Source organism: Cibotium barometz, chromosome 18 (genome assembly GCF_041138505.1).
Source record: "Cibotium barometz isolate CiBa-2024 chromosome 18, ASM4113850v1, whole genome shotgun sequence".
Classification (NCBI taxonomy): Eukaryota; Viridiplantae; Streptophyta; class Polypodiopsida; order Cyatheales; family Cibotiaceae; genus Cibotium; species Cibotium barometz.
Genome location: NC_141063.1, coordinates 46,377,326 through 46,400,605, shown reverse-complemented (window position 1 = coordinate 46,400,605; position 23,280 = coordinate 46,377,326). Strand labels below are relative to the sequence as shown.

The 23,280-nt window shown below is 49.3% G+C and overlaps 1 protein-coding gene across 6 annotated transcripts in view; it reads right to left on the bottom strand.

Moving 5' to 3' along the window:
- The window catches only part of LOC147629404 (uncharacterized), a 305,268-nt gene that overhangs the window by 173,897 nt on the left and 108,091 nt on the right, over positions 1–23,280 (bottom strand). For all 6 annotated transcript variants that reach the window (XM_086812666.1, XM_086812667.1, XM_086812670.1 and 3 more), the window contains one exon: positions 21,623–21,746. In XM_086812666.1, the coding sequence (XP_086668792.1) occupies positions 21,623–21,746 (124 nt within the window). The remainder of the gene's footprint in view (positions 1–21,622; positions 21,747–23,280) is intronic.

Here is a 23,280-nt window from a genome sequence, read left to right as displayed (position 1 = left end):
GACGAGAACAAATGCAAGCCCTAAGAGAGGAAGTTGATAAGTTGTTGAGTGCAGGTTTCATTACACAAGTGGACACAGCTGAGTGGGTAAGTCCTACAGTGGTGAGTCCAAAGAAGGATGGCAGGTGGCGTATATGTGTAGATTTCAAGCCCTTGAATGCTGCTACGAAAAAGGATCCTTACCCCCTACCTTTTTTGGATGAAATCTTGGATACTGTAGCTGGATATGAAAGGTACAGTGTTTGTGATGGGTTTTCAGGTTATTTTCAGTTAAAGATTGCAGAAGAAGATCAGCGCAAGACGACTTTCATTACACCTTGGGGGTGTTTCTGCTACAAAGTTCTTCCTTTTGGATTGATGAATGGGCCAGCCTACTATCAGAAAAGGGTAAATTGGGTATTATCTCCTTTCTTGAACAAGTTTGTCAAGGATTTTATTGATGATTTTTGTATATACAGCTCCAGGCAAAAGCATTGTGATAGGCTGGCTACAGTTTTTCAGCGTTATGATGAGTGTGGTGGTCAATTAAATCCAAAAAAGTGTTTTTTGGCTCAACCGAGGGTGAAGCTCTTGGGCCATGTTGTTTCAGAGAATGGTATTGTTCCGGATCCTGATAAAGTCAAGTCTCTTCTTCTTCTTCCTACACCAATGAATACAAAGCAATTGACTATTTTTGTGCAAAAGGTGAAGTATATGGCTCGATTCATCTCTCTATCTTCACAGTTGTTATATCCTTTGCAGCAAGCAGCAAAGCATGATCCTTTACTTTGGTCGGAGGAGTGTGAGGTAGTTTTCCAAAAAGTGAAAGAGGTGTTGGGTGCTATTCCTACAATGTAGGCGCCTAACTGGGAACAGGTATTTTATGTCAACCCTTCAGTAGGTAAAGATGCTATTGGAGCTATGTTGTTACATTATATGCAACCAGTCTACTGTGCTAGCAGGGTAAAACTTGCTAGAGAAAGGTTGTTATCAGAGGTGAAACTTGTTATGGTTAGTGTGATGTATGCATGTAGGCGGTTCCGCCATTACTTGCTGCCTCCCCCCTTTGTGTTTTTGACGAGCTACACTTTTTTGCCTCATTTGATAAATGGCACAAATTTATCTAAAGCTATGATGAAGTGGGTGATTGAGTTGCAGGAGTTTACTTTCTCATTCTTGGTGGAAGAGAGTACCAGGGCTACCTTAGCTGATCTATTGACATATAAGGAGAGTCCTCTTCTTATAAAGGAGGAGACCATCAAGAAGCCAGTTGCGGATGCGGCTGAGTTGGTGAATGCACACTTATTATATTTTGATGGTTCCTACAGGAAAAGCCATGATGCAGCCTCAGGAGGTTTGGTGCTTTATGATCCACAGGGTTGCCTTGTTTTTAAGAAGGGTGTTAAGATGGATGCACATAGCAACAATGAAGCGGAGTATCTCACTTTGGAAGTTGGATTGCAAATATGTTTGAAGCATGGTATACACAGGATTCGCATTCGAGGAGATGCATTGCTTGTGGTAAAACAGGTGTTGGGAGTTTGGAAGTCAAAGAATATGTCACTCAAAGAGATGTGTTTCAAGATTAAAGGTTTGTTGAAGGAATTTGAAGCTTGGAGTCTTAAGCATGTGGATCGAGACCATAATGAGGAGGCTCATGAAGCAGCCCAGGGAATGATTGGTGAAGTTTTTGTTCTTAAAGCTCATGCATCATTTTATGGTGGCAGGGAGAATTTACAGGATGTTGAGGAGTTTTTGTTAACAGGGATGATTCCTAGTGATATTGAAAAATCAAAAAAATATGGTTTCATTAGGAGAGCTACAAGGTATATGATGGTTGGTGATGCTTTGTATTTGAAGGGAATTGACTTCATAATGCGACGGGTACCTTGGAAGGAAGAAATCTACAAAATTCTTAAGGAAAACCATGAAGGAGCATGCGGTGGACATTTTGCCTCGAAGATTACTTTGCATAAAGTGTTGCAGGAAGGTTATGTATGGCCAAGTGTACATAAGGATGTTAATCATTGGTGCAGGTCATGCAAACAATGCCAAGCTCATAGTAGACGGATATTAAGGCCTGAAATGAGGAAGACAATTCTTGCTTATGATGTTTTTGAAAAATGGGGAATTGATGCTCTGGGACCGTTGCCTATTACCAGCCGAGGGAAGTGCTACATCTTGACTGCAGTTGATTACCTTTCTAGATGGGCGGAAGCAAAGGCAGTGAAACAAATTACTGCTACGGAGGTGGCAAAGTTTGTATATCAGGATATTTGTTGTAAGTTTGGTGTGCCATTGGAATTGCTTTCTGATCAAGGTCCAGGTTTCAGAGCAGAGCTTATGGATTATTTGTGTACAAAGATGAAGATCAGTCGCAGTTTTACCACACCTTACTATCCACAGTGTAATGGCTTGAATGAGCGTTTCAATGGTGAATTGATCAAGATTTTATCTAAGGTGACAGAGCGACGACAAGGCAAGAATTGGGATCTGGAGTTGCCTGCTGCCTTGTGGGCATACAGGACAGCAATTAAGACTGGTACGGGTTTCACTCCATTTCATCTTGTTTATGGGAAGGAAGCCTTATTGCCTATTGAGGTGGAGATACCAGCTGTTAAAATGTTGGAAAAGCTTTTGGAAGAGCCTAAAGATGCCCTTAAAGAGCGGCTGTTATATTTACAAGAAGCACAGCTGAACAGGGATAATGCTTTGAAGCATTATGAAGATATGCAGACAAGGACGTTGGAGAAGATCAACAAAAAAATTAAAAGCAAAGGAATTATGAAGGATGACTTGGTATTACGTTATAATAGCAGGCTGGATAATTCCTTTCATAAGAAGTTCCAAATTAAGTGGGAGGGACCTTTCTTGGTGATGCAAGGATTTGCAAATGGTACCTATCAATTGGCAGATTTAGATGGGACTTTACATGCTTCCAGGGTAAATGGATATAGGCTGAAGAAGTATTATGCACGTTTGATGGTGATTGTACAGGATGCAGTATTTGAAGATGTGATTTCAAATGAAGGGCAGTTTTTGGATATGGATTTAGGACTTGAAATGCTTTTTACTGTTGATCATGAATGATTCAGCAGGCTGGGGGTTGGGCAAAGTATGTCAAGCAAAATTCTGTAAAGGTGTTTTGAGTCCGTGTACATATGGGATGCATGGTATGCAATAAAACTTTGCCCTGAATGCCCTGGCAAATGTACAGACTGAATGGCTTTGCAGTGAGTTAGTACATGCATTTTTCTTTGAAGCAGCTGCTTGAGACTTGAAGTTTTTATTGTATGAGCTTTCTATTTGTGAAGAGGGTGTCTTGGATGGGTGCAAATAAGAGGTGGAAGAGCATAAGGGTGTCAATGATAGGGTTTTGATGAGCCTCTGGTGGAAATAGATGTACATATGCTGGTTATGTGGAGAGAGCCCAATCTAGACTGTAAATATTGAGGCCCTGCTCGCTGAAGCTCCCGCCCACCTCTCCCTGCTCGCGCTATTGCACTGCGCCCTTCACCTTCCCGGCCTGTTCGCCCCCTCGTTTCCTCCTCGCTTCCTCCTTCTCCGCCTTCCCTGCATTGCCCGCCGCCAGCATTGTCCCCCGCCTTCTTTGACCCCCGCCGCCTGGCGTTTAGCCCCCCCGTCTACATCCGCTGCTGCGCCCCCCCATTCCGCCTGCCTTCGCTGCTGCCCATAGCTTTGCTCGCCGCCCTCCTCTCCCCTTACGCCTCCCCCCCCTTGTCTTTGCACCTTCCTCCTCTCTGCAGCGGCTTATTCCCCCCCCTTCGCCAGTTGTTTTTTTTCCGCCAGTTGGTTTTTTCTCCGCCCATCCCTCTTGCGCATAGCCCCCTGCCCTCCCCCCCCCCCTTTTTTTAGGTTTTATCTCTTTCGCCTCTTCCCCCCCCCTCCCTCCTTTTGTTGCTCCCGCCCCCTGGGGGTTTTGATTTCTTTTTTCGCTCCGTATTCCGCCTCTCTGTGTGCAACTCGTTTCCAGCAGGTTCCCGCCTTCGCCTCGCCTTCGCCGCAGCTTCAGACTCTGATGGAGGCTCCTCCCGCCCCGCCTCAGAGGGACTCATCAGCAGCCCCCTCGCCCGCCCCTGAGGTCACCCCCATCAGGCTTTCTCTTTCGCCGGAAGAGGAAGCGAGCCTCACCGCAGAGGTGGAATGCCTCCAGGCTCATTCCACCATCTGCCGTATAGTCGGCACTCGCCCCAGCAGAGGGGAGATCAGGGATCTTCTTCAGGCTCGCCTTCTTGCAGATGTGGGCAAGATCCTGGATGTACAGCTCCTGGGCCGGGGCCATTATCAGATCGAGTTCGAGGCCGCCCAGAGCGTTGCCAAGGTCCTTGCCATGAGTCCTCTGGACATCAGGGGTGCTCGGGCTTTCTTCAGACCTTGGCAGCATGGATTTGACCCAGCAGCGGCGGAGCAGGGAGAGCGCCTCTTCCATATTACAGTTTGTTTCCCTGGTCTCCGCCGGGAGTATCTTCCGCTCCTCTCCAGGCTCGGAGCATTGGTGGGCTCGGTACTAGAGACGGGCCCCTCAGCAGCTTCAGTGGTGGCCAGAGCAGCTGGGCTACCTTCGGTCAGAGTGTTGGTGTCTGACATCTCCTCCCTTCCTAAGGTCATTCAGCTACCTAGGATAAGGGGGGGGTGGATAGATCAGAGAGTGGAGTTCTCGGGGCTCCCGAACCAGTGCTTCATTTGCAGGCAGGTCGGTCATCTGGCCAAGGCCTGCCCTCGCAGGAGACCTCGACCCTCACCACAGCAGCAGGCTACTGATGGCCCACCCACAGATTCGGCTCGGCAGGCTGCCTCAGGGACGCCTGCTCAGGCCACAGAGACCTCGGAGTGGCAGCCTGGACAGGGGCGCCGCCGAGGGAGACAGCCACAGCAGCACGCCCAGAGACCGCTGCAGCAGCAGCCACAGTCTCAGCCTCACTGGGTTCCCGTGAGGAACAGCTTTGCTCCCCTTCAGGAGGAGACCCCTGCAGCGACCGAGGACCAGGAGATGCCAGCTCCCCCTCCTTCACCCCCCCCACCCCCGTCCCCTCCCACCGCCTCACTTCCACCTTCGCCTCCTCCCGCCCCCGCTCCGGTTTTGGCAGCGGCTCCCTCTCCACCTCCTTCGCCTCCCCCTCCTCCCCCTCCGCCCGCCTCACCTTCCCGGGAGACCCTGGCAGTTCCCTGGCGCTCACCTGCAGTCCGGAGAGCGCTGAGCACTGACCTCGCTCGAGCATCACAGAGGAGACCTATGCCGATTAGGGCCTCACGGATTTCATCTATCCGCAGTCGGCTGAGTCGCCTTGGCATTAGACAGCGCTCGGAGGCCTTTGATTATTCCTTTACACGGCTTTTTGGAGCAGCCAGAGGGCCCCCATGAGCCAGCGCCCATTCGAGTCCATGTAGTGATACCTCCGGCCCGCGGGCAGGAGGCACTAGACTCAGCGGTGGCCTTCTCGTTCCCTCTATGTTGACCTTGTGATCGGGAGTGGACTCTAGAGCTCGCTCTCAGCACTTTGAAGACTCAGGCAGTTGAGTTTTCTCACCACATGAGCGATCTGGAGGTGACAGATGTGATAGGCCGACTTTGGGAGTTGGCTCATTTTTTCTTGGATCCCGGGAGTGTGGATACCTCAGGGATTCGGCATTTGGTCGTGCGCATAGTGGCAAACTTGGCACGCGACCCTGGATACGTGAGTATACACGAGGTTTCTCTGTCAGAGCAGGAGGCAGTCGCCATGGGCCACAGCCACTGGCGCCTGATCCGGGATTCCTGCATTACACCGGGTGGGCAGATTGGCAGCCGTTCGGATGGGGACTACTCTCCATCCAAGCCGCTTGCGAAGGCCCGCCGCACGGCTGAGACAGCATCCACCTCAGCAGGGCATCCATGAGGATCATCTCATGGAATGTACAGGGCCTTGGCGGAGCACACTTTATACGCTATCGAGGTTGCTTGAGGCAGGAGCTTCAGAGATGCCTGGTTGGTGGCAGCATTGACATTTTGATGATGCAGGAGCACCACTTGGGTGAGAGCAGGATCCGGAGATATGGTTCGGTGATGCCTGGTAGATGGGACACTTTTTGGTCTGCAGGGTTTGGTCCTTTGGGTGGACAGGGAGGAGTATGCATGGTTATTGCAGATGTATGGCGGCAGGCCATTGTGGATCGAGGGATCATTGTGCCTGGTAGAGCACAGTATGTCATTCTGAGGATGCATGATGAGCTATTGGGTGTGCTCAACATCTATGCGCCCAATCATGCTAGTGCCAGAGCAGAGTTCTGGACTCAGGTTACAGATGCATTGCCAGAGGCCGCACATTGGTGTGTTGGGGGAGACTTCAACATGCTTGAGGACCCGGCAGATAGGGTGGGAGGCAGTCATGTTACAGTGCACGGCACGGAGCTTGCAGCTTGGGACCGGTTTTGCATGTCACTGAGGATCACTGATGCATGGCAGCATGGGGCTTTCTCCCGGTCTCAGGACAGTCTTAGTTTCTCTCGGTCGGATCGCCGGCAGGGAGGGACTAATCTATCACGGATTGATCGCTTTTATGTGGGCGATTGGTTAGGGGAGCGAGGGGGCTCCGTCGGCATTCTCGCTGGCACCTCATTTTCAAATCATGCGCCAGTTATATTGACATTGGAGGAGGGGACACGGGAGCCCAGCTTGCAGTTGAGGATCCCAGAGAGGGTACTTGCAGATCCCAGTCTCGCTGAGGATATTGAGAGGATCTGGCATGATAGTCAGTGCTCTGACCAGGATGCAGCGGGCCAGTGTCCCCAGGGACTCACTGATCTTAGCTCTTTTCTGCACGCTGCAGCTTTGACACGACTGGGAGAGATTCGCGAGCGGGAGCAACGGCTGAGACGCAGCCTTGCTTCGCTACAGCGCCTTCAAGAGCAGCAGCCTGCATGTGAGTGCGTGGCGTCCCAGTTGAGCCAGGCACGCCAGGAGGTTAGAGAGGTAGAGGAGCAGAGACATGAGTTTTACTATCGTCGTCAGGCCTCTCAGTGGACGCAGCTTGGTGATAGAGTGACTGGGGAGTTTTTTGAGATCACTGGACCCCGACATGCGCGAGCAGGAGTCCGCCAGCTTGGTAGACCGGATGGATCGGTAGCTACTGAGCTCAGGGAGATCAGAGCCATTGCCACTGCTTTTTATAGTGACCTGCTTTCAGCGGAGCCAGCCACTGAGGATCGAGATGTTTGCAGACAGACTGTGTGGGCCCATGTGCAGAGGAGGGTCACAGACCATATGCGTACAGTTCTAGGTGCGCCTCTGTCAGAGATTGAGCTTGCCGAGGCCTTGAGGGTCCTGCCGCGACATAGTTGCCCAGGGGAGGACGGACTGACGCCGGCCTTCTTTATGCGCTATTGGGACCTTTTGGGGCCATGCCTCCACAGGGGCTTTCAGCATGTTTTGGACACTGGGGTGATGCCGCAGAGCTCTTCAGAGGGGGAGGGAGTATCAGATGACATTCGGCATTGGAGGCCTATTACGATCCTCAATACTGTCTACAAGGTCTTAGCAAAGGCCTTGAGTTTGAGGATCCAGCCCTTCCTGGGGGAGTTGATTCATGCTACTCAGACAGGATTTGTCAAGGAGCGCAGTATCCTTGACAACATCTTTACTTTCTGGGAGGCGACGGCCCGAGCTAGATTTCTTGGCGAGGACTTGGTCGTGATGCTTCTCGATTTTGAGAAGGCATACGATAGAGTTGATTGGGGATTCTTAGAGGGCACTATGCTTCGCCTGGGCTTTGAGCCAGGATGGATTAGAGGGGTGGCAGCTTTGTATTCCACAGCTCGCAGCCAGGTGCTGATTGCAGGAGGACGGGGGCCAAGTTTTGAGCTGACCAGATCAGTCCGTCGGGGGTGTCCTCTCGCCCCTTTCCTTTTTCTCTTCTTTGCGGAGGCTATGAGTATGTATTTGACGGCAGAGGAGGTTGGTTTGAGAGGACTTCAGCTCCCAGTCCGGGGGGAGGATTTGATTGATGCTGAGTTTGCAGACGACACGGGCTTATTTTTGCATGGCCAAGAGGCCAATCTTATTCGGGCTGAGCAGTCGCTCCAGATTTTTAGTGCAGCTTCGGGAGCATTGATCAATTGGCGCAAGACAGTGGCCTTTTGGATCAGTAGTGCTCCCACTCCGGCATGGAGCCCGGACCCCGGTTTTAGATGGATTCCTCCAGGCACAGCAGTGCGGTATTTGGGATGCCAGATTGGCCTCGATTTGTCACCTGAGCAGCAGATTGCCCCGCTTCTTCTGAGCATTCGGAAGAAGCTATTGTATTGGAGTACAGCTCGACTATCCTTGGCTGGGAGGGTGGTGGTGGCAAATCAGGTGCTGTTAGCGACCATGTGGTACATTACGTCTTGCTGGATTTTCTCGAGCTCTTGCATCAGCCAGGTACAGAGGCTGATCAGGAACTTTCTGTGGTCTAGGCGGGACGGTCAGCCAGCTCGGGCAAAGGTTGCATGGGCAGTTATTTCACTTCCGCTGGCTCAGGGCGGTTTGGGCATTATAGATCCAGTCGATCAGAGTAGAGCCTTATTGGGGAAGTTTATTGTTCGGGGGTTACTTCCAGGCGCTGAGCCTTGGAAAGAGCTCCTCTTGCAGCGACTGCAGGCTCGGGCGCCCCCTGCAGGGTTACCAGAGATTCGCTGGATCTTCATAGAGATGAGGAGGACAGGCCTCAGTAGAGGATGGGAGGACAGATTTGCTTTGAGTATCCTGAGAGCTTGGGAGCTGCTGAGACCGGGGCTCTCTCAGCGGCCTCCTTCTTGTGTTGAGGAGCGGGCCAGGCAGCCGCTCATCTGGAGCCCAGCGGTTCGTACGGAGCAGGGTCATATGCTGGGTTCTCGGCCTCATCTAGCCTGGGGACCTTTAGCGGCAGGCCCAGCTCGTAGTTTTGGAGACTGGCAGGCTTTCTGCAGTCTACCAGAGGAGATCCAGGTGGAGAGGCTGAGTCACTTCAGAGGGGGGTTGATTATGAGGGATGATATTCAGGAGGCACTTACAGAGGAGTGGTTCACACCTCTCAAGCCAGTGGCCCCACGGTGGATGGGAGCCTTTACGCAGTTGGAGATCTTGATTGCTGTCAGAGCTAGCACTGAGGATGGCAGATGCCTCTACTATGAGATTCAGGATGAGGGCAGACTCCAGAGAGTGGAGGTGGAGTCGCCTTTGGTTGCAGAGTGCACCTTCCAGAGGATTCGGGTAGTGGCTGCCGCTTCTCGGAAGTGGCATATTGACCCCGACCCTGCTGATGTGCTCCCGGATTGGCGCATATGGGCATATGCAGCGCGCCCCTTGGCCCGGCTACAGTGGGACCCCGGGGAGTACGAGTGGCATGATCCTTATGCATCCCTTGAGGCCACAGAGATCACCTTTTTCCAGTATACTGTTCGGCTGGGACGGCATATTTTGACGGCGAGGAGGACGGTTTCTCCAGCGGCAGCGGGGCATTGGCGATTGCAGGGACTCTCACAGGAATTCCTGGAGGATTTCTGGGCTCGGCTCTGGGCTAGTCGGCAGGCCCGCAGGATCTCGGCTTTTCAGTGGTGGCTGGTCGCCCACAGGGGCTCAGCAGTTGGCACTTGGCTTGTTTACAGCGGTCTTCCGGCGGCCTGCGTCCGATGCGGCCACCCTATGGAGACACAGAGACATTGCCTTTGGGACTGCCCTCAGGCACAGCAGATTTGGCTGCGGATACTGCGTATTCTGGCCCCCCTCTCTCCAGAGGGTATGTTTACGTGGGGTGCCGCTGCTTGGTCGACTTCGTCAGGGCCTGCTATGGGCTATGAGATGGAGCAGGGCAGTCAGGCCATCAGATTTATTAGGGGGCCTCCCCTGGTTCCGGCACCGGATTTCTCGTCCGCCAGCTGGACACAGGAGAGGGATTTACGATGGGAGCTCCTCAGCAGCCTCACCATCTGGTTCACCTGGAGGGCCCGGTGCTTTACGGCCTTTGAGGGGAGATTAGAGCCACCAGCAGAGACTGTTCGGGGGATTTGGCAGGAGTTGATCCACACCCTGCGAGGACAGTACGACCGCATCCAGGGAGACTCGGATGAGGCGATCTTACGGCGCCAGGCCTTTCACACCACTTGGCGCTGTGGCCCATTCTACACCTTACACACGGGATCCCCCCGTTGGCACTACAGGCCACCTGTTTGGCTCTTCCCCCCCCCTATTGTATGATTTAGCCGCTCAGTTTTTTATACTGATGCTTGTATTTTGCAGCACTTAGGGAGAGTCTCCCGGGCTGCCATGATGTATTCACTGCTCTTCTCTCTCTTAGGAGCACGAGAGATCTTTTGTAGCCCTTCGGACGTTTTTATATAACTAATGAAAGGATCTTTTCTCGGAAAAAAAAAAGACTGTAAATATTGAAATCTACAAGGGACGCCAGCTAAATATAAATTGCTCTTGTGCTTGAGTTTGGATGTACTGTGCAGATTTGGAATGGCCGTATGTCTCCACATCGCAGAGGGTTTGGGCATAATAGCCATGATGATGAGACGTGGTATTTGTGTGGATTCCGGTGTTTCAAAAGATCTTGATGAAGGCTTAGATAGGCACTGCACTGTGGCATGGGAACCACTTTTTAAAAATATATATATATATATATATAAAACACCACCAAGTGGCAAGTAACAAAGGAGCCAGCTGGCCGCTTCCTTTGGCTGCCAGCTTGTCCGCCAACGCGACCTTCATGAAGGTTGGCGAAAGGAGGGAGGGCGGTTGCCGCTTAGACAGAGGAGACTTCGGGAGAGAGAGGAAACGGGGAGGTGTTAAGGGGTGTGAGAGTATGTGTGGGCGAGGAGAGCCAGCGTGGAGAAGAGTGTGGCCGCTCGTTGATGTGACAGCTCTGCTGGTGATTCTGCAGAGCCGTTGAAGGTTCCCGCCTTGTGCTACGAGGCTTGAAAGGGTGATTTGGTAGAGGTGCTGTGCAGAACCACAGGCGAGGAGAAGCTGGTGAAGGTTGCCGCTGGAGCGAGGGTTCGCGGGTGATCATAGCAGCGTGGGAGCCGCCTTGTGCAAAAAGGCTCTCAGGTGAGAGCAGCTGATAGCAGGCATGGAGGCAGCTGCAGCGAGTAGCGAAGGGTGGCGAAGACGCCAGGCGTAAGGAGGTACGGTGACCGCCTTGCTGGGGATTCTGCGGAGATGGAGCCGAAGACAGTCGAAGGTGTGGCCGCCGTGATTGTGCAGTGCTAACGAAGAGGGTGAAGCCGTCTTGGCAACGCACAGTGGCTGCTGGGGCGCAGACCAGAGAAGGTGGCCCTGTTTGTTTGTGTGTGGCGAAGGCTGTAGCTGAGGTGCTGTAGAGAGGAAGGCTTGCTGCTGGTGGCGACTGGGAAACACCGACACACAAGGGGGCTGAAGGTGTTTGTGGCTGCTGCTGAAGATAAGGTGGCAACGTCGACAGGCTTGAAGTGTAGAGGCTGGTGGGTACTGAAGTTGGGCAACTGGTGCAGCCGACAGCGGGAGTGTTGGTTTTTTTCTCGGTGGCTTGGTGTTGCTATCAGGGTGGTAGAGGCCGGTAGCATGCATGCAGAGAAGAAGCTGGTGTGAGGGTGGCCACCTTTAGGATGCAAAAGGAGACTACTAGCCGAAGGGAGTGAAGGAAGCCGAGCGGAGCGAGCTGGATTGTGAAAGAGGGATTTTTTTTGCATTATTGTGGATAAGTGTGCGGGCTTTGATTATCTTGTGGAATATAGAGTTTGAGGTATCTCTGTGTGGTGTTTTGAGAGATTTGTGTTTCCAGCATCGTGCTGGTGGTGCCCCTTGTGTCTGTTGTGTCTTCCAAGGCTGCTGGGTAGGTAGCTATAGAGGCATTTCTTCTTTTCCTACCCTCCTGACAGCGGCAGGCCCAGCACGTAGTTTTGGAGATTGGCAGGCCTTCTGCAGTCTCCCATTGGAGATCCAGGTGGAGAGGCTGAGTCACTTCAGAGGGGGGTTGATTATGAGGGATGACATTCAGGAGGCACTCACAGAGGAGTGGTTCACACCTCTCGAGCCCGTGGCCCCACGGTGGATGGGAGCCTTTACTCAATTGGAGATCCTGATTGCTGTCAGAGCTTGCACTGAGGATGGCAGATGCCTTTACTATGAGATCCAGGAGGAGGGCAGGCTTCAGAGAGTGGAGGTGGAGTCGCCTTTGGTTGCAGAGTGCATCTTTCAGAGGATACGGGTGGTGGCCGCCGCTTCTCGGAAGTGGCATATTGACCCAGACCCTGCAGATGTGGACTCTGATTGGCGCATATGGGCATATGCAGCGCGCCCCTTGGCCCGGCTCCAGTGGGACCCAGGCGAGTACGAGTGGCATGATCCTTATGCATCCCTTGAGGCCACAGAGATCACCTTTTTCCAGTATACTGTTCGGTTGGGGCGACATATTTTGACGGCGAGGAGGATGGTCTCTCCAGCTGCATCGGCGGCTACAGGGACTCTCTCAGGAGTTCCTGGAGGATTTTTGGACCAGGATCTGGGCTAGTCGACAGGCACGCAGGATCTCGACTTTCCAGTGGCTGGTCGCCCACAGGGGCTCTGCAGCTGGCACCTAGCTTGTTTACAGCGGTCTTCCGGCGGCCTGCGTCCGATGCGGCCACTCTAGGGAGACACAGAGACATTGCCTATGGGACTGCCCTCAAGCGCAGCAGATTTGGTTGCGGATGGTGCGAATTCTGGCCCCCCTTTCTCCAAAGGGTATGTACACGTGGGGTGTCGCTGCTTGGTCGACTTCGTCAGGGCCTGCTATGGGCTATGAGACAGAGCAGGATAGCCAGACCATCAGATTCATTAGGAGCCAGCCTCGCCTTGTTCCTTCACCGGACTTCTCGTCCGCCAGCTGGACACAGGAGAGGGATCTACAATGGGAGCTCCTCAGCAGCCTCACCATATGGTTCACCTGGAGGGCCCGGTGCTTCAGGGCCTTTGAGGGGAGACTGGAGCCACCAGCAGAGACTGTTCGGGGGATCTGGCAGGAGTTGATCCACACCCTGCGAGGACAGTATGACCGCATCCGGGGCGACTCGGCGGATGAGGCGATCTTGCGGTGCCAGGCCTTTCACACCACTTCGCGCAGCGGCCCCTTCTATACCCTACACGCGGGGTCCCCCCGTTGGTACTAGAGGCCACCTGTTTGGCTTTTCCCCCCTCCTATTGTATGATATAGCCTCTCAGTTCTTTGTACTGATACTTGTATTTTTTTCAGCACCTAGGGAGAGTCTCCCAGGCTGCCTTGCTTTGTTCTCTGCTCTGTTTTCTTATGGGCAGAGAGGATCTTTTGTAGCCCTACGAGCGTTTTTATATAACTAATGAAAGGATCTTTTCTTGGAAAAAAAAAAGAATTTGCATTAACAGATTTATCTTTGAATTTTTTGCTTGAGTGCCAAATAATTTATTGAGTTCATCCCATGCATCTTTTGCCCATTGTATCCCTGTGATGTGATGAATGATTTCATCATTTAAACTGAGTGCGATGAGTCCTAATGCTTTCTCATCCCTGCTCTTCCACTCATTTTTCCCACTCACCTCTAGGCATTCATCTCTTCCCTTAACTAGCCCCCACAGATTTTTCCTCATAAGCAAATACATGGTTTTTGTTTGCCATGTATAAAACTGCTCCCCATTAAATTTGGCTATCTCTTGTGCCGTGCTCATGATGATGTGAAGGGGGTCTTACCTCTTGATCCAATTTCGAGATTCAAGGGCAGTGTCTACTGTTGGAAATAAGTGCTCACTAGGAGTACTTTTAGTCTTGGTCATCTCAGTGTATGCCACGTGGCACCTCTATAATTGTCCCATAAGTCACTCTACTCTATCTTGTACTTCTCACCTATATATTGTGGGTGTCATATCAATGAAAGCATCAATCTTGTGTCTTGTCTACACTCATCTCAAGGTATGTCTATGTTTTGTGTTTCCTTCTAGTTATGCTCTCATTTCAGTTTCAATTTTATCTTTGTCTCTTTCCCATTTTTCATATCATGGTATCAGAGCAGGTTTATCCTGGCTTCCCTCATCTTTGCCTTTGTTTCCTGTAAGCGACTGCCCCTCTTCTCTCTCTTGCTGGTTCAGAACAGGCCGCCGCTTAGCTGGGTGCTGCCCCCCCCTGCTCTTGGTAGTCGACCTGCTACTGTAGCAACCTGCCGGCCTGAACTTGCTGTCCGCCCTGTTCACGCTCATACAGCTCTACTGTTCTCTCTCTTGGAGCTGCTGCCCGTCATATTGGAACTGCTACAGCCCACTGTACTGTTGCTGCTTTGGCTACCTTCTTCATCAACTCAAGGGTGCGCATCATCTAGAAGCAGCTGCAGATCGACTTTCCTCCTGTTAACGAGCTATTTGCTGCATTCAGTTCTGCCATCGTTTCCTCTTGAAGAGTCTACAAGGTACTGTGAATTGTATCCTTCAGTTTGCTGGTCAGTCCTTTTCTTATCCTCATATCTGCAAACTGCTAGTTCCTCATGCTTCGATGGGCTGTCACATGCTATGGCTTTGACAAGTGGTGAGAGAGCCGGCTTCTAAAAACAGTTTGGATCTCTTCTTTCATTCATTTCTGCAATCTTGTAAGGGAATAGACACTGCCCTTGCATTTTAGCAAGAGGTAAGACCTTCCCACATGGCCTCTTCTACTCATTCTCTCATGTCTATCGACAAATTCAATGGGTCCAACTTTCATACTTGGCAAATCAAAATCAAGTGCCATCTTATGAAAGAAAGTCTTTGGGATGTTGTTCACCATGCTGCTCCCGAAGATTCCGACATTGAGCAAGTTATCACTTATGCTCCCACTGCCAAGAATGACAAAGCCTATGCTATCATCTTGCTCGGTCTTGGAGATGATTACATTCATCACATCTCCGACATACAGTCTGCTTCTCGAGCATGGATCACTTTGGATACCCTTTTTGGACCCCGCTCTAAAAACTCTAAGATTGCACTTATGATCTCATTCTTTGATCTATATATGCAGGAGGGAGCTACTATAGCCTCTCATGTCAATTATTTTCGCAGTCTTATGGTTCAGCTTGCATCAGTGAAGTCTCCCATCTCCGAAGATATTGCTATTGTTGTGCTTCTCAAAAGCTTACCTGACACCTATGCTACTCTTGTCTCACTACCTTCAAGTATCACAATAATCCTACTCTTGAAGGTATCATCAATGCTCTCCAAGAAGAGGAAAGAACTCAACAACAAAAAACTGACACTGCATTTTTAGCAAAGAAAGGAAGTTCTAAGGTAAGAAAGCCTTGCACCCATTGTGGAAAAACTAATCATATGGAGAAGGACTGCTTCAAGGCCCATCCATGCACCATTTGTGGCCGTGATAATCACCGGGAGAAGGACTGCTATTCTAAAACCTCTACATCAGCCCCTGCATCTACCTCAGCCCATGTTGCTGCAGCATCTACATCAGCAGATCTTGCTGTTCATTCCCATGATGAGGAGTGGGCTTTCTGATTACTTCATCTTTCTTGTCTACCACTTTGACCACCGATGATGTAGGTCAAGGGGTTCTATGTCTTACTCATTCTGCTTTAGGACCTCTCTCTTGTCCCTACTCGAGAGGCAGAGATTGCCCTTGTCTTCTGTCTATCTAGTCTTGTCTGTCTGTCTATCTGTTGTCTGTCTATCTGTCTATCAATCTGACTCTGTCTTGTTTTAGATCCATCTTGTCCCTATCCTTGTGGACCCATATGAGGATATCACTTGAGGAGGGGTGTCTCAGGATCTTTGTCTGTCATGTCTTGTCTATAGTCTTTATGTCTATCTTCTAGTCTTGTCTTTCTGTCTTTCTCCTAGTGTCCACTTAAGGAGGGTGTTGGAAATAAGTGCTCACTAGGAGTACTTTTAGTCTTGGTCATCTCAGTGTATGCCACGTGGCACCTCTATAATTGTCCCATAAGTCACTCTACTCTATCTTGTACTTCTCACCTATATATTGTGGGTGTCACATCAATGAAAGCATCAATCTTGTGTCTTGCCTACACTCATCTCAAGGTATGTCTATGTTTTGTGTTTCCTTCTAGTTATGCTCTCATTTCAGTTTCAGTTTTATCTTTGTCTCTTTCCCATTTTTCATATCATCTACCCTTTTACAACTCAATCTGGTGTTTAGGTGATGATTACAACAGATTTATCAGCATAAATTCACCAGAAATTACATAAAACCAAGGGTAACAAATCTGTACTGAATGGTTGGAGTACCAAACCATCTCCGAATTGTAATCTGAAGCTATAGGGATCTGTATCAGATACCCAATGGTTAATTTCAACCCTCAATTGCACCAAAATACAGTGATTAGTACTGATTAGCAAAATAATCCTCTGTTTTGTGTGCAAAAACCAGAGTATGCGGGGAGTCCAAAGCTGGGACCTTAGAGTTCAAATGAGCTCAACTCCTTTCAAAGGCATCAATAGCAGTTAGTCTAGTAGAGGATTAAGCCAAGAAACACAAGATTTGACCAAACATTGAATGCTTAATCTCTGTTTTACCAAAGTCACCTGCAAATTTGATGCAGAGCTTGGATCTCATTGTAGACTTGATGAAATCAAAAACTCTGAGCTTGATATCTCAACACACATGGTGGTGTGACAACACTCACAGAAGAGAGAAGCAATGGAATGAGCTTTCCAAGGAGAAGGCATAGCTCTTGGAGCATGGTGATTGAAGGATGAAGTCCCCCTGATACTACATATGAGATACGAGTGCATCTCATGAGGCCTTAACATTGGTGTGAGGTGAAAAAAAGAAGAAAGAACAAGCCTCTATAGCTCTTCCACCTCCCAAACTTGGAAAAACTACCACGAACGGGGCACCACCAGCTACCGGCTGGAACACTCTCTCACCATTCGCCACCCACCCACACCATAAGGACAGCTCAAAACCCCAAATAAGAGATGATCATTCAGCAAAAAACATATACAGCATCAACCATGTACAAACTCAGCAAATACACCAAAGACCAGGACTCTGGCCAGGATTTACTGCCAAAGGAATACACCCTTGCGTCTGACAACCAAGCCTCTGTCTCCCAGTCTTTGCAATCTCCACAGGGCGCCCACACCAGCAACCCTTCTTCACTTTCTCTGTAGCCCGGCTACTCTCTGTCCCCAGCTGCTACCTGCCAATTGTCATAGGCGAGCCCCACTGTCTCCAGCCCACACATCAGCACCTCTTCTACATCCAACACACACAAAAACCCAAGGCTCCCTCTCTGGTCAGCATCCATGCACTGCCTGCAATCATCGCCCACACAAGACCAGCTACTCTCACCAGAAGGCGCCCACACCAGCTAACCTTCAACTCAGCAGCTCCCACTCTCTGTGTGTCGTGACCAGCAGCTTCACCAACCACCAAAGCCTTGCACAATCCTCAGCACCACGAACCACTGCTCAACGCAGCATCACCATTTCATTGCATCCAGCCAAGCCACATCACCTGTACACTGTTCCCAGTCGCCATCACGGCTCCCTTCTCATTTGTCTTCACTTTCCCCTGGTCGGTGCCTGCAAAACCAGCCCGGCTGCAAACTTACCCGCCAGCTCTACCTGTTTGCCTCGAGGCCCCCAGCAGCTCAAGGCCACACAAAACCAGCTACTACAACTCTCTTGCGCCTGTGTAAGGCCGTCTCTTTTTTACTCGGCGGCTCTCTGCAGCTATCACCAAGGGCGACCTCCAAAACAACCCGGCCGTTTCCTCTTTTTTTCTCCATGCCACTCATCAGGCTCCTCTCGCTTAGGCCGCCCCAGCACCTGTCGGTAGCTCACCCAGCTTTTACACGGCGGTTACCTGTCGATCTTCGCTGTAGTAGACTCTGCTAAGCGAATCCTCTCTCTGCCCTGCCTTCAAAGCGACCAACCTTCTCTTTTTTCACACCTGCGCCAGCTTCCAGACCTTCACCCGCTTCTAGACCTTCGAGCTGGCGACCACCTTCATCTCCCACGTAGCCCCTCTACAATCCAAGGCCGCCCTAGCAGCCCTTCTTAGAGCACCCGGCACATCCTCTTCACAAACCCAGCTGTCGAGTTGACCCTTATCTTCACCCTCTTGCCTGCTTACGTGGCCACTGCAGTTCATCACCTGCACAAAACTGCGCTCCCCTCTTACCCGACGGGTGCAGCTACACAATCACCAGCTCTCTCCAACAGCTAGGCGGCCACACCTCTACTTCTCCACGCCACTCGTCAGGTTATTCTCGCACCAAGGCGACCACCTTCAACAGCTAGGCCTCTGCTATTTCCAGAGGGCGCCAGCACGGCTCCCTTCATCACCAGCCCAGCACTTGCTTTCCAAGCGGCTAGCTTTCGAATCTTCGCAGCCTTCCAGATAATATGCTGGCGGCCACCCAAGCTTCCAAGTGGCCCCTTTACAAGGTGGCCACCTAGTCAATATATTTTTATTTTTATTTTTTTAAGGCTCCAAAATGATAGCCACACTCAATACTAAAAAACCCCTCCTCTTCCTTGTACTTCGGATCATATCACCGCGTCCATAACTTTCCAATACCAGAGCTGCTCCCTCTTCATTTCCCGCTGTAGCTACTTACCAAATCCGACAATTGCCAGTCGGTACCCTGTATTTAGTAATCATCCGCACATCTCACAATTGCCATAAAACTCCAGATCTCCAGCGTCTGCTCCGGAAAACAAAACACGTGCATAAACCAGCTCACAACCAAACCACTTGGCCTGTACACTTGCCAGGGCATTCAGGGCAATTTTTATTCGTGAACCACGCACACCACATGTACACGGACCAAAAACACCTTTCAGATTTTTACCTGACAATTGGTAGTGCTGTCAAAAAGAGAAATACCTTGGTTTCTTTTTTTTCTCTAAATCTAAAGAGAACCCATTGACCAATCTATACTAGTGGCTTTGTAGAGCACCCTTGAAAACCCCTGGGACCAAGAGGAATTAGACCCATTGTATCTGTGGAAGAGAAGATCTCAATTTTGCTTCAGAAAGAAGGCGCCTGAGAAATCGCGATTTGCAGCAGCAGCAGCAGCCGGGGGTTTGATGAATTGAGTAGATGGGCTCGTGTGTAGGGAGTATGGCTATGTGAGGCTAGAGGCTTGAAGCCTATTGTTAAGCCTGGAGGGAGATCAAGCCCCTCCACCAGTTGGGGGTACAGAAGCTATTTGAAAAAAGAGGTAACAACTTGATTATTTCCTAATCCTAATTAACTAGGTGATTAGCAAGATAATGGGCTCGTAAATTTAATGGATTCTAAGCTAGGCTCTGATACCATGTTAAATTTGCAGCAATGTGATGAGCTATGGTGGATCAAATGCTAGAATCAACATCATTAACAAAGATATTAGACGATGATTAAGAAGAGATTAGTGAGCAATTAACTGATAGCTTAATGTAGGCATGGATAATCAAAAACCAGCAAATTCTCATTAGGCCAATGCCTCAATTTATAGAGTTTACATCCAAGCATCTAATCCCACTAATCTCTCCTTGATTCAATCCACCTCTTTTGCTTAATTCTCTCCACCTCTTCCCAGAATATCTCCACACATCCTAAATCTTCTCATGCTACTCTTTATTCTCTCCCAGTAGATACCTCTCACCTTTTCACAGCTTCTCACTCATTTACAGATTCTCTTTTACAGCCTCTTGCTAAGGACTTGTTCCCGCACACACCCTATTCACTTGTATATTTCAACATGCCTATGCACAAACAGTGGAATGCCTCCGTGTAGTGGGTGGAGACAAAGGGCAATGGAGCAATGGGGATCTCTCGGAGTAGGAGATGCTCGGCTGGGGGAAGATCAATAATGCGAGTATCCGAACGACATTGAAGGACCGAACTCTCAAGAGGGCAAATGAGGTGGGCAAAATAGGCAGATGTGAGGTACTGCCCGTTGGGCATCTCAGGAAAGTTGGTGAGGAAGGCAACGCAGAGGGAGGCATCCAAGTCGGACAAAGCTTAAATAGAAGCCAGACGCTACAGGCCCAAGGTGACGAGTTCGGTTGGAGGAATTAAAGTGTTAAGCTGAGGAAGTGGGGAGGGAAATGGGTTGATGAAGTTAATGGTGAAGGAGGTGGAGGCAGGTAGATGAAAATGATGGATTGAAACAGGGGACGAAGCTACAGTGCGGACGGAATGGTGGCAAAGAGGTGGGTGAGGGGGTGGGACGCGATTGGGGGTGACAACTTCATCCTTAGCTGGAACGTACTAAGGATCACTATTGAAAGATGATGTGGAAGAGGAGGAATCTAAAGAAGTGGATGGAAAGGTTACCTGTGGGGCCATAGTTATTGAAGGAGCTGAAGCAGGGGGGTGATGGTGGTGCAGTAGAGCCAGCCCCTTATGGTGTAGCTGTCATAGGAACCTTGGCAAAAGGAGGCTCCTGAGAGGGTGGCACCACCTGTTAAGAGGAAGAGCGCCCCACCAGTTGTAAAGAAGTGAGCGATGGAGTGCTTGTACGGCACAAGAGTGGTAGGTAGACCGTCTGCCATGAGGGAGTGAGCGGTGGGGTAGAAAAAATAAAAAGAGGAAGAGCCAAAATAGGGAGGGAGTGAGCGGTGAGGTAGAAAAAATAAAAAGAGGAAGAACCAAAATAGGAAGGTACGGAGATTTTTTTCCTTTTCTTTTCCCTTTTTTTACTTTTTTAGTTTTTAGTTTTTTGGGGTAGAAAAAATAAAAAAGAGGAAGAGCCAAAATAGGGAGGGAGTGAGCGGTGAGGTAGAAAAAATAAAAAGAGGAAGAGCCAAAATAAGAAGGTATGGAGATTTTTTTCCTTTTCTTTTCCCTTTTTTTACTTTTTTAGTTTTTAGTTTTTTGGGGTGGGTGTTGTGGGCAAACAATAGGGGGAAAGCTAGTGGGATGGAGCCGAGCAAGGTTGGAGAGTGAGGAAGGCGAGGCGTGAGGAGTGGGCGGTGCAACGAAGTGTGCGCAAGGGTGTTGGACGAGCTCGCTCGGGGATGAGAGAGGCAAAGTGTGATTCGGGGTGGAGGGAAACGCGAGTAGGAAGTGGGGCAGGAGGAGGGAGAGGGGGACTTGGACAGGGTCCCTAAGTGGGTGGTAAATTCCATCCAAGGCTAAATACGGGCAAGGAACCAATAGTGCACAAGTACTATGAGGGAAAGATGAAAAGGACTTTGAAAAGAGATTTAAAAAGTGTTTGAAATTGCTAGAAGGGAAGCGAATGGAGGCCGTGGATGCGCCCCAGTAAGATGTGGAACGGTGTGAGCTGGTCCGCCACTCAACACGGGGTGTTGGTAAGCATGGGTTGGCGCGGCGGGACAAGAGTGGGCTCTAGTGGTCATGGGAGGTGAAGAGCCTGCGTAACAACATAGCACTTTCTAGTAGCTTCTACTACCATAGAGCCTCCGACTTAGTAGTTCCAGATCAACCATCGAAGCTCCCTCTTAGTGTCGGGATTTTCCATCTATTGTATCACTTCAATAATACAATATTATTCTCAATCTTTGTAATTGTGCAATTTGAGTTGAAAAGTTTTGTGATGTGAAAGATCCTAGTTCTTGTAAGTGTTGCCTACATACACCGCACATAGTCTTCTTTGACAAAAACTCCTTAAGCTAAATATATCAACAAAATTCATATTTCACACTATCATTGACATGGAATGCTTCTTGCAAAGAAAAGTACCTATCACATGTTGAAGAATAGAAATCAACTTCTTTTGTACTTCCCGTGAGTTATCAGTTAACAAAATAAGGAATGCTTCTTTTAAATAAGTAGCAGCCCTTTCTTTGCCAAGGATTTTTGAAACCTGATAAAATTATAACAATTCTTTGTTTATCCTCCAAACTTTAGATTGTGAAACCAACAATTTGAACATTGTTGTTAAGAAATGTGAAAAAAGATTCAGCATTCATATGATCACCCCAAAATCACCCATGAGCTCAGTTTGATACTTATTTCATAAAGCATCTTTACAAGATTTGTAATCATGAATCTTTATCCTAGAGGAATTACTTCATTTCAATAGTAAGGGTAATGCTAGGAATACCAAAGTCTTTTTAAATAAGGATATTAACCCAGTTTTTGCCTTTGGAGTGGGCTGCCATTTGCACATGAAAGAGTTTCAGAGTCGGCTAGAAACCGAAGTGCAAAAATTCATTGAACATGACAGAAGACATTGAAGCAACTTCAGTCCCTCTGTGACAGTGCATCTACTAAGCCGCCCAAGTTGCTGTCACTACAGTGCTTCAAGTTGGAAGTAGAGATCAAGTGCTGCCAAGCAGAGCTACAACAGCACAATATATATCCAACTCGCTCAACTCAAGAATACCTAGATGATGTTAAGGCAGGTGGAGAAGTTGGTCAGAGTTTTGTTTGAGGGTACCACACAGAGGGACTGAAGTTGGTCACACAAGGAAGGTGACTATTCGAACTGTGACCAACCATTCAATGTTTCTAGAAAGATCCAACTGTTGGTGCCAAGTTTTACGGCCCTTGGAACAGGAGTTAATCAGCTCTCAGTAGGTAGCCAGTTGATTAGTTTAGAATTTATTGTCCTCACAGGCAAGTTTCTTGACTGAGATTGTGAGTTGACTCCTGTCTAAAGGTTTGGAGAACCTAGCGCAACGTACCAAATACATTTCTTGGTAGAGAAAGCATTGGAGAACGTATTGCACAGGTCACTCGATAACAGAAGTAGTGGAAAACATCTTGGGCATGTTGTCTAGAACTGGATTCTATATTGATTTGATTGGAACTTGTTTTACACATCTTGAAAATCCTATACTAAGCATAGAGAATTCCTCAAGTACACATGAAGCTTTGTGCATGAACTTCCCTTTTTGGCAATAAAAGAAACCAAAGGCGGGGAGAGTTCCTCAAGTACACATGAAGTTTTTTCTTCAGGAAAGAGACTTCTATTAAGTATGAAAAAAGTCATGGTTATATGCCGGAATAGAATAGAATCACCCCAATATGTAAGGTGATCTTAACCACTGAGAAGCATCATGGTGCCATGAAAGACCTGTGGGACTAGAGGAAAAGAAAAAGCCATGGTCCCACTTTTCTTGTTCCAAGAGACCGGGCTGCTTCAGGGACTGCGTCTTCCCATCCATGTGCAGGAGGAGCTATTTGATTCCGAGTTTGTCGATTGTCTAAGGACGAGGGGAACCTCTAGAGATTCTCCAAGGCGATAGAGATCTTATGTCGTGTATCCGGAGCACAGATCCATTGGCACAAGTCGTGTGGATTTTGGGATGGCTCATCGCTTGCCCCAACTTGGTGTCCAGCTAATCTTGTTGCTGATGAACCACCAGATGAGCTTCCCGAAGATCATCCACTTT